Source organism: Phragmites australis, chromosome 8, assembly GCF_958298935.1.
Source record: "Phragmites australis chromosome 8, lpPhrAust1.1, whole genome shotgun sequence".
NCBI classification, from domain to species: Eukaryota; Viridiplantae; Streptophyta; class Magnoliopsida; order Poales; family Poaceae; genus Phragmites; species Phragmites australis.
The window spans coordinates 4,999,203-5,010,873 of NC_084928.1; the positions used below are offsets into that span (position 1 = coordinate 4,999,203).

The 11,671-nt window shown below is 41.9% G+C and overlaps 1 protein-coding gene across 2 annotated transcripts; it reads left to right on the plus strand.

The window, feature by feature from the left end:
* Positions 1-5,834: 5,834 nt before the first annotated feature.
* LOC133926391 (serine/arginine-rich splicing factor RSZ21A) lies at positions 5,835-9,520 on the plus strand. Of its 2 annotated transcripts, XR_009911090.1 has the most exons (7): positions 5,835-5,985; positions 6,253-6,354; positions 6,980-7,068; positions 7,492-7,732; positions 8,245-8,364; positions 8,473-8,607; positions 8,729-9,520. XR_009911090.1 is itself a non-coding variant. In XM_062372320.1 (6 exons), exons 2-6 carry the CDS (start codon positions 6,266-6,268, stop codon positions 8,492-8,494), a joined length of 561 nt encoding a protein of 186 aa, XP_062228304.1. In that variant the 5' UTR covers positions 5,835-5,985; positions 6,253-6,265; the 3' UTR covers positions 8,495-9,520. The 2 variants fall into 2 exon arrangements, 1 of the variants encoding a protein (XP_062228304.1); XM_062372320.1 differs by having other exon boundaries at positions 8,473-9,520.
* Positions 9,521-11,671: the final 2,151 nt, after the last annotated feature.

Here is an 11,671-nt window from a genome sequence, read left to right on the forward strand (position 1 = left end):
CACACAGGTAGTTAGGTGTACTGCCCTGTCCGGCAGTTTGCTGTAATAATGACGAGACGTCGTTAGCTTTTTCTCCTTATTTTTTTCTTAAAATATTTGAGCTAATTATTTTCTAAAAAAAATATGTTTCTCAAAAATTTAAGTTAAACGTTTTCTCAAAAGTTTTAACAGAAAAGTTTGTTAAAAAGTTTTCAAAAATTGAAAGGCAATGGAGGGAAAGAAATTTAAAAAAGGAAAAGAGGGTCTGCCAGAAGAGGATGTGAGTTTATCAGCTCGCGCACGTGAATTAGCAGGTGAACTTCTATAACATGGTTATCAGATGAACAACGCTAGATATTTCGGAATGCCTTATGGTCAGTTGAACCACGACTTTGTAAGCAACCCACCGACGAGGAGGTTATATTTTGGGGTTTGGGTGGGTGTAGAGCTTAGCCTCGGTTTGTTTTTCTATAGATTGTTGTTTTTTTTTTTTATAGATTGTTATAATTTGGATTATGTGAAGAAGTTTTTTCACATTATATTATGGGTTGGAGGATTTTGTAGTATAATTTAGCTTTGTATTGTAAGGATCAATTTTTAGATTGTGATAGTTTGTTTTTTCTTTTGCTTTTGGGGCTAGAATATAAAATTTATCTATTATATTATTATTTAGGGAAAAAATAAGTCACTATGTTCGTTCTCAAGGTCACAAAATTATTATTTTATTCAAAAAAAAAATAATCTAGATTACTCATTATTACGAACATCTAATGGTTTAAATTAATCCAGAGAGTCTTATATCAAATACGATTAATAAACACCTAATTATGAAAATTTAGCAATTCTATTTTCATACGGTTTAGGATGCAAAATATCTAAATAAAGAGTCCAAATAAAATATAATTAATAATTATTATAATTGGGTTAGAATAGAAAAATAAGAATCCATATCAAATATAGTTTTATAAAAAATCAAATTATTATAAAAATTAAATACCTAAATAAAGAGTTCATGTAGAATACAATTAATTAATAGATAAAATTCATAATAAAAATAATGAAATTTTTCAAAAAAATTACAAAAATAATAGATTAAGAAGCATCGTGTAGCTTAAGTTCGTCACATCAAGCAGACAGCATGCAAAACATAACACACAAGTAAGATAAATTTGTTCGGATTTTGATTGGAATGACTATACCTGACATGTGATTTTGTCGATTGATCAAAACGTATACAAATTGAATTAATACGTGTATACAATTCGATATAAATTTAGAACATAAATAATTTTTTTTCACTAACATAATTTTTATTTTTTATTTGATATGTTTTTAAGTAAATGATACTAACCTCGACTAATTTTTAATCAAAATTATTATAATAAAATATTACAGCTAGACTACCTATCCTATTAACGTGGATCACTTACTACTTAGAATAAAAAACAAACGTTACCTTGGAGGGACGGCCGTGGCGGTAGGTTGGCTCCGCAGCTACGAGGGACCGGCGGTGGGCAGGGGCCAGGTGGGGACATCAAATAGACGGCTTAGCACTGCCGAGTTAGCGAGGCAGCTGTCGGTGGCAGATCTGGCGGCGGAAGCCAGCGCCGGAGACTTGGAGGAGGGCGGTGCGGGGAAATGAATTTGACGAGAGGCGTGCGTCGCAGCTAGGCGAAGACAGAACGTGTCGCGAGGAAGTCCGTACGTGCGATTTCCATCCTGCACGGCTGTTGTTGTCGACTGATTTTTTTTTACTTCCATACGACTGAGTAAAGTCATGCCCTAGAAAATTTTGTACCGTACATCCATCGAAGAGTCATGTCCTTTATATTTTTGTACCGTACATCCATCGAATTTCAACGTCAGACTTCGTTGGCACGGAGAAAATCTGCTTTATCATGGCTGAAACTTTTGATCATGCAAGATCAAGTTTTGAAAAATTGAGTGATCAGAAAAAAAAAAGAAAAAAGTTCATATTGTCTTTCTTAACTATTGTTCGAGTCTATTTATCTCACTAAATCGTAAAAACATATATCTCACCTTTTTTAACTATTCAAATCGGTGTAATTTTACCTCATTAACTAGTTTTGATGATGATTTGGTCCTACATGACGACAATTGTGTAATACCGACTGGGTTCTGAGCCTGAGGTGCCTAACACGTGGCAGCCATGTGAGACCGAGGTGGATAATGACTGAACAACCAGCTGACTGGAATTATGAAGGACATGTGATGACTCATGATTGGTTGCTAAAAGTGTAAGTTCTAAATCTAATCTTGCCCACGGGTTTTTGATCTAACAGCTCGGATTGATTAAGACATACGGCGACCACTGAGACGGCGAAGGGGCTCGAACATGACGATAGCGTCGCCGGAGTTGGGCGGAGACATCATCCCTGGCCTTGAAAGTCGACAGCAAGTGGCGGGGAGCATCAGGGCCGGACGAGGATCTCATCTCGAGCAACAGGGAGGTCGAAGAGAGGGCAAGGTGGCTCTCGACGAGTGAGGGTGGCGGTGACCTCGAGACTTCAATGACGACGGTGCTTCGATAGTTGGGGAGCGAGGACAAGGGCGCTAGAGCGGTTAGCGGGCAACTTGATAGTGGCAATGCAGTGCGAAATCGGCGTGGCAGGTAGAGAGCAAAGGCGGCGTGGATCCACTGAGCCACCACCACCTCCTTCTTGCAGTTCTCGCCTCTACCGCCCTCCTCCTCGTCATATGCCTCTGTGTGCCTCAACTTCCCCTTCCTCCGCCAGAGTGGCGCGCACCTCGCAAGCCCGTTCAACGCCTCCGTCGACGCCCAGCTCATCGCCACCTGCCACAACCTATGCCTCTACTTCTTCTTCTCTACCTTCGACTACCATTGTCACTCCCTCCCCGATGCTCCGTTGCCCTAACCAAGCACACTGTCGTGCTCCTAGTAACTCACCGGTCCCGTTTTTTTCCTTCCCCGAGCCTAATTTTGGCCGAAGCCGAGATGCCTAAATCTGGCTGCTGCTGTCACTGAGCCCGATTTCTTCTCATCGGTAAGGGCTCCATCCAATTCCCCTCTTCTCCACCATCTCCTAGGCTCTATCTAGCTTGTTGCATCTCCAATTTATGCCATCATTCATCGAGCTACGCCGGCGTTGTGTCACCACCTCCGCTGCCAACCATGCGCCACCGCGAGCTCAACCCTAGCAAGCATCGATCCCCGAGCCACTTACTCGCGCACCTAGCTTTAGCTCGAATCGAGCCCAATTGAACTCGATCCCTTTCCTTTGCCACAGCCACGTCAGACACCCGACAGACTTTGCCGCCACCGCTGGCCTTTCTTACTCCAATCCACTTAGAATACACCATCTAGTAGACACTAACTCGCTCCCCATATCTTCAATTTGAACCCTAGCTCACCGAATAGCTTCTATGCCGAGCCGCCTTTCTCTTCACCTCTATGCACCGTCGATGGCCCATCTCTAGCAACCACGCGCGCTCTTCCTACCTCCATGCTCGTTGCCTTGCCCTAGAGATGCCCTAACCCAGAGCAATTGAGCCTGAGTGCCTTCCCTCGCCGAATGGGTATCAGTGGCTGAAACAAGTGCGCCATCGCTGTCGACCTCCATCGGCTGCTCATGCGCCCATCCGAGCCATTGGTCAACTCACCGTGCGCGTGATGCATAGGAGTCGAATCGCTAGCATGTGGGCACGCGCACCCAATCCATGGTGCTCTCAGGCCTATGCCCATTGCCCCCCGTACTCATGCCATGTATCATCTAACATGTGGACGGCTACTGTCACACGTGAGCCACATAGGACAAACCCATGATCAAAATCACGTGAGGAGGAAAAGAATCCTATTTAGATAGTTGAGACAGCAACAATATCTAGTTTTGTGGTTGAAAAGAAAAAAAAATAGACTCAAGTAACAGTTAAGAAAGACAAAATGAACTTCTCAAAAAAAAAAAAACCAAACAAACTACTTACCACCCAATTGAAAATTGGGCCCACCAGCCTAGCCCGGAACGTCCAGCGCTCAGCTGGAAGGATAGCTGTCGGTGACATAGGAACCAGGGGTCCTCGAGTTCCGAGGCCAGGACAGCAGAATGCCACGTGGCACTATCCCTCGGGGAATATCTCCCCGAGGTTCGAGAAGACCCAGTTCCGGGAGGGGTGCTCGGGGTCATGAATAGTGGTCCCCGAGTACCCGAGTTCCCCGAGGACCCAAGAAGTACAAGTTCCGGGAGAGAGCGTTCGGGGCCATGAACACTGGTCCCCGAGTACCCAAGAAGTACAAGTTCTGGAAGAGGGCGCTCGGGGCCATGAACAGTGGTCCCTGAGTACCCGAGTTCCCTGAGGATCCAAGAAGTACAAGTTCCGGGAGAGGGCTCTCGGGGTCATAAACAGTGGTCCCCGAGTACCCGAATTCCCCGAAGGGCCGAGAAGACACAATTCCGGGAGAGGGCGCTCGGGGCCATGAACAGTGGTCCCCGAGCACCCATAGTTCCCTGATGATCCGAGCGAAGGCATATCCGGGAGAGGGCGCTTGGGGTCATGAACAGTGGTTCCCGAGCACCCACAGTTCTCCGATGATCCGAGTGAAGGCATATCCGGGAGAGGGCGCTCGGGGCTATAAACAGTGGTCCCCGAACACCCACAGTTCCCCGAGGACTTGAGAAGACCTTTGTCGGTAGACCCTAGAAGGGCCCAGCGGTGAGGTGTCAATTGGTTAAAGGCCCGATGCTGCATTTAAGAGGGGGCACAGCCTGTCACTTCCAACTACTCCCCCACGCCTGTTGTCAGTCCCTGCCAACTCTCGTCAGGGGCGCGTGGGGCATTTAATGCGACGGGTCCCATCGCGTGTCATCCGGCGCGGCTTGGGGATATCGTCGCTAGGCTCGAGGCATATCGCCTGCCGCCCTACTGGGCACGCGGGGTTGCTCGGTGGCTACCCGGTGGGCCCCCCTGCTGCACCCGCTAAAAAGTGGCATGATGACGACAAGACCGGTCGGGGACGTATTTTCAACCCCCGTAACATCAAGCTGCAGCCCATGATGGTTGCTTTCCATTTATGGCGTCTTGAGACTCATGCCCTCCTTTCTGAGCACGTCAGGCCGTCCCGACGGGATATAAGAAGGGGAGCGCACCCCGGAGGAGAACAGGTTGAACAAGTTCAAGAAGAGGAAAACAAGTTGAAGAAGTTCAACAGGCTCAGACAAGCTAACGAAGTCAGGACACACGAAGATCCAGAGAGAGGCATTTTCAGAGCAATAATAGCACACACACATGAGTAGGGTATTACGCTCCGTGCGGTCCAAACCTGTCTGAATCCCTCGAACATTTATTTTCTCTAGCATCCGATCATCCATCCCGCCTGCATCTCATTTACTCTCATTAATTCACGTACGAGGTAGATTCAGAACCATCCCTGATCGAATCTCAAAAAGAGTCCCTCCGAATTCCCGTTTGAGAAGTTCACCCTCCAACAATAGCCGAACTAAATAGTCCAACTACGGGCCCAAGTGCAGCCCTCTGCTAGATTGAGATTTTTTTTTTTATATTTTAAAATTTCAAATTTAATAATTTTAAACGTCTATTTGAAAAATAGTATGAATAGATGTCTGTCGCTGGTTAAAAAGGTGATGTATTATTATTACCGTTTCAATGGGCACATGTTTTAAAAAATAAACATAACACATATAGTTACTATTTTTCAAACGACCGTCTAAAATTATTAATTTAAAAAATTAAAATATAAAAATGTAAAACTTCTTGGATCGATAGCCCAACTCAATGGGCCTACTATGAGCCCAGCCCACAAAAACCGCGCGGTTTCTAGAACAACCGGCCCCACCTCAACGTCTTCTAGTTTCCAACCCCAACCCGATATATTATCGTGATCTCGTCTCACCCTCTCGCCCTCCGTGTAGCGCTGCGCCTCCTCCCGATCGGTTCACCCATCGCCGCCGTATCCTCCACCACTTCGCACCTCACCGCCGTCGAGCCCCTGGAGGCGGCGGATCGGAGAAGGTGAGCGACCGATCTCCTCTCGGCCTCCGCCCCCGGGCCCCTCATCTTTTTGATCTGTTCGTAAACCCTAGATCTGGTGGGTTCGTGCCCGCCGCGTCGAGTTTCGCGTGCTGGCTTGGTTTCGAGCTTTAGATCTGCTGGTTTTCGACTGGGTTAGAGCGATTCGTCGCGTGATTTTGCGTGTCGCTCTCGTTGATCTGAACGTTCTCGCTGGCTTCGCGGAAATCTGATTGGTGTCGGTGTCGCTATGTTGCGAATGATTTGTAGGTGATCGCCTGCGATGGCTCGGTTGTACGTTGGCAACCTGGATCCCCGTGTGACGGCTCGGGAGCTCGAGGACGAGTTCCGCACGTTCGGAGTTCTTCGGAGGTCAGTGCTGGTATCGATTCTGTGTGATTGCGTCTGCTTTTTGCAGAACTTCATGTGTGTATGTGCATGCGCGTCCTTTTGGGTGAGAAGCAAAAGGGCAAAGTAAAATGTAACTGATTTTATGATTGAACTTGTGCGTGCCATGTTTTGGTTATATATGAGCACTGCTCAGCATTTCAGTAGCGAGCGAGTTACAGAGTGTGTTGCACATCCCCACTTCTATTGCCTTGGTATTGATGCTGTTTTGTACTATATCGCTTCATTAATGTACTCATGTGAATATCAGCTCTGCTTATGCAGTATTTCCCATAATCCTGCCATCCTTTGGTTGTGTGACTTTCTTTTTCGATGGACCTTGCATGACAGTCTTGTCAAATGCACTGAGGATACATCTTATATTAGCTTAGGTTCAAATGATTTGGATGTCAATTGCAAAAGGCATGGGAATTTTCTGAACACCAAATGATTTGCTGTCCTGGGCTCTGAAGTGTCTCCAGAATGCTTAGTCATTGTTATGTTCTAAACAATGGAGTCATCATTGAGTGCATATGTTTACCTTTGGCATCGATGTATGCTGCTTGATGCTGATGATTCTGACAAGTTTTCTTATATTTCGTGGAAGCAGTGTTTGGGTTGCTCGGAAACCACCTGGTTTTGCATTCATTGATTTTGATGACAAGAGGGATGCTCAGGATGCAATCCGTGATCTAGATGGTATGTGAACATGTTAAACCGTTCTGGCTTTCTCAGCATGTTGTATCAGATGTATATGGCATTCTCTTCAGTCTCACTTTTTTTTGGGTAAAGAAATTGGGACAATATATCTGAATTGCTATTAAGTTACATTCAGAGTTTATGATATATAGAAATATCATTTTGGGTTTAGGTCACAGTTGCCTATATTTTGCCAACAGATGCTGCTCATTGTAGCTGTAGGGAAATTGGAAACATTAAAATTATGGCTGTTTAATTCAATTTACTTGGATCTTCTGTGGTAGCATCTTTTCTACCTTTTGGGATTACATTCCTGCCGTCCTTAGTGTATTGTCACCTTCTATACTGGCATGTCTACAGTCCTGTATAGGTGTTTTAGTCATTGTAAATCTAATTGTAATGTTTTGCATTATATTTTTGTAGGCAAGAATGGATGGAGAGTTGAGCTATCTCGTACTGCCAGCAGTGGCCGTGGTGGTCGTGATCGGTATGGTGGGTCGGAGTCAAAGTGTTATGAGTGTGGAGAGACTGGGCATTTTGCTCGTGAGTGCCGTTTGAGGATTGGTTCTGGAGGTCTAGGCAGCGGAAGGCGTCGAAGCAGGAGCCGCAGCCGCAGCCGCAGCCGCAGTCCTAGATACCGCCGTAGTCCAAGTTATGGTAGAAGGTAACCGGAAATCAATGTTGCCTCGTCTTGCATTCCTTTTTTTTATTTAAAAAAAAAAAGCCACTGACTTGCTGTTACTACGTTTTAGTACATATGCCCCTACATTGCTATCTTTATATCAAGATCTGGTTCTGTGCCCAAACCACTTTATTTATTTTTTTTCAGTTCATTTTGAACTTCTTAGTGAGATGAGATGATGATATATAATTCAGTTCTTAATTTTTTAGGGATTGGCTATGGTACATGCCCTTTAGGGCAAAAATATTAAAATTTCCTTCTCTTTCACATTTATACACATCCCCAGTCACTTGTAGGGGTTGAGTGATGAATGGTGGAATATTTGTCCATCAAGTGCACAAAAATAACATTTGGACTGTTTTCATCTTGTTATTTTCGTTATTTACTATACAGTCTGTAACTGTTAATTACTGATCCATATGCTAATTGTGGAAGATATGTATAATAAATGAAGAAAAATTGAACGTGATATAAATTATATGCTCTGCAAACAGAAGTTACAGTCCAGCGGCGCGTTCACCTAGGCGTCGTAGTGTGTCACCAGCTCGTGGACGCAGCTATAGCAAGTCACCACAATACAACCGTGGCCGGGATGAGTCTCCCTATGATAATGGGTAATGCAGATTTTAGTTTCTTTTTTATTTCAGGTACTGGAACATCTTTGCATAATCTAATTCAGTGTATCTATAATCTAAAGCACTTTTGCTATTTAACATCACCAGATACCGCCGCAGCAGGAGCTAGAGCCAGACATGGCGTCTAAGGAGTGTTCTTTTACAGATATTGCTCAATGGGGTATCAGCTATGAACAATAACCTATTTGAAAGATCCTCGTTGACTGCTCGACTTTGGTTAAGGTTCTCATAACTTTTATCTATCTTATTATGCTTGTCTCTACTTTATAATCAGTAGCAAAACTTATGGATGGATGTATTATTCAACTAAGATCAATTGTCTTTTCTTCTGTGTGTTAAAAAGGCATCGTCCTGCACTGCTTAAACGACTCGGCCGACTACGGCTTTCAGTTATGTCTTCATGGTTTTGTTCTGTGCTCTTCATTCTTCGCACACCCTCACATGCTTCGTGCAAACAAATGAGAATGTCGCCTGTTAGTCTGCCTACGGCGCATCTTCGTGATCCATATGCTTTGTTGAAGATGCTGCGCGTCTGAAAGCAGTAACGACCTTCTTTCTCATACCATTTGGTAAGGTTTGATTGTGTTGACAAATGCAGCATCTGGTGTTAGAAGCACAAGTTTCTTCGTAGGCCGGGTCTCCGCAACCTGAACCAGATTCAGGAACTGCAGTATTTAGATGGATGATACACCTGCGCGCCATTTCTGTTATAATGCCTTATATATGCCAGGGAAGAGGGAACCCAGGTAAGTGAGCGCTGCCATAAAGAGAACTGACCGGGCTGAGATCAGCCGGAGGTGTAAGCCTGTTTAAGACTGCTATGTGAGTTTGGCCTTTGGTTTCGTTCTTCGCTTGCCACTTCGCGTTACCTTCGAACAATGGAAGTCTTCCTCGCCTTATACTTCCTTCACTGCATCATCTTGATTGGCAGTCTTCGGTGATGCCTTCTTCAATCATCATCCTGATTGATGTTCTTAGTAGTCTGCGTTTAAGCCAAATATCCTCCATCAATGCACCATTTGATATATTTGTTAGTCATGTTGGATAGGTTAAATACAGGTATATAGGATGGTAGAATGTCAGATGATGTTTGACATTTGTTGGTAACCCTTTTGAAATGGATGTTTGTTTGCGACCTTTGGTTCCTGGACGTGCTGCATGTGTTGGAGTTGCTGGACGTTTTGTACGGCAGCTCGATCCCGCGTATAAATCAGTGGTAATCAGCGGTAATCGTTTGGGGAGGCATCCTTTCTCCAATGGGCATCGAGATAACTGACGAGAGCAGTTAGAGAGAGGAGATTAACTGTAACACTCCTTTGATCGATTTTGTCATCTGTATATAAAATAATGAAGAACTTTAAAAATCACGTGGGGAAAAATATGAGAAGAAAGTGATAGTAATGTGTTATTGAAGAACTCTTTGAAAATTTAGTGGGGAAATTTTTTAGGAGAAAATAATGTAGTATATATGGTTGTATTGGTATTATCTTATTAAAAAATTTATATAAGAAAATTAGAGAGTAAAACTTATAAAGGAAAAAATAGAGTAATATATATGATCATAAATTAGGGTATGACTTCAGAATTATGCAATTCTCAAAATCTTTGTATGTCAATTTTATGAATATTAAAGTGGGTAATTACTTAATGAATAATGAATGAATCTGTCAGATTTTTACATGGTTTTGTTTGCAAGATATTTTATAGCAATTATTGTACTTTATATAACCTGTATGTATTTAAGCAATACAAATAGTATTATCTTGATAGATAATTGTGGGATATTTTGATGAATATATATCACATGATTTTAGAGTATGATTAATCGTTATGTAAAGCAATACACTTATGTGATGTTGCATATAATGTTTAGAATGGTCAGTGGAAGTAGTAACTAGAGTTTGGTTTTAATGGCATTCATTATAAGGATGTACTATCATGTATGAAGTGAAACCTATAGAATAATAAGTCTACATCGGTATATCCTATCGTGAATAAGTCAACATCGGTATATCCTACCGTGAAAAGTCAATTTGGTCGAGATGAGATAAAGAAAAAAGTTTACATGACTCAAGAAATTTTGAAGGATTTTTCTTTTGAAGTCAGTCAGTCAAAATTAGACAACTTAGTCATGAGTATCATGTCTTGATTGTATTGAGAGTAGAGAGAGATCGAGAGATTGAATTCAGAGAATAGAGTAATGAACTCTTGTATTGATTCATAGTGTTTACATATTTATATAAGTTGAATGAATATAATGAAATGATATATCTATTGAGAATATACCTCTTCCCAATAGATATGACTATTGATAATTGATCACATGATGTTTATTCTTAACACTCTCCTTTCCCCTTTGATCAATTATTTTAATTGTTAACTTCTCGTTGAAAACTCCTCTAAAATCCTATGGTAAAATATGAGGAGAAAATAGTATGTTGATATGCCATTAAAACTCTAAAATATGAGGAGAAAATAGTATGTTGATATGTCATTAAAACTCCTTTAAAACTCAATGGAAAAATATAAAGAGAAAATGACATGGCATATATTGGTTATTGCCTTATCATAAGTTCATATGAGAAACCTAAATAGTAAAAACTTATTTTGGTGAGCTTAGAGAACAATAATTATAATCTATGAATTATATTAAAACCTCTGAAAACCTCTTAGGAAAATAGGAGGAATACTAGTGATATGCTGTTAAAACTCTTTTAAAACCCAATGAAAAAATAAGGAGAAAATAGTACAACATATATTGATTATTATCCCTTTGTAAACTCATATGAGAAAACCTTTAAAAGGAAAAATCCATAAGCAAGTTTAGAAAATAATAGATATGTCTTTGATACCTCCTTTAAAACCTCGAAAGAAAAAATAAGGTATATGACATATGATCTTGTGTAGATATTGCCTTATTAAAAACCTTATATAAGAAAATATATAGGAAAAACTCATAAAGGAAAAGAGTGCAATACAATTATGAATAGGTTATCATTCAGGAATTAACTCCCCTGAACCTTGGAAATCTCGAAGTTGCGCATACCAATTCCGTGAATATATTTTGGAAGTTGGTAAGGACTTAAAGAATAAATCAGCGAGATTATCATATGATTTAGTTTGCAAGATGTCTATCTTCCCGTTATAAGGATAGCACAATTTAGCAGTAATATGTTTGGTTATACTGCTCTTTATATAACCTGTTTGCACTTGAGTAATACATACTAAATTATCATCATAGATAATGGTTGATGATTCGATAGAACTAATATCACATGATAGTTGT

Excerpts from the sequence above, each read along its gene's own strand:
- LOC133926391 (XM_062372320.1), top strand. The coding sequence starts at position 6,266 with ATGGCTCGGTTGTACGTTGGCAACCTGGATCCCCGTGTGACGGCTCGG. Across the intron at positions 7,069-7,491 it reads TGCAATCCGTGATCTAGATG|GCAAGAATGGATGGAGAGTT; the intron begins GTATGTGAACAT and ends ATATTTTTGTAG. Across the intron at positions 8,365-8,472 it reads GAGTCTCCCTATGATAATGG|ATACCGCCGCAGCAGGAGCT; the intron begins GTAATGCAGATT and ends TAACATCACCAG.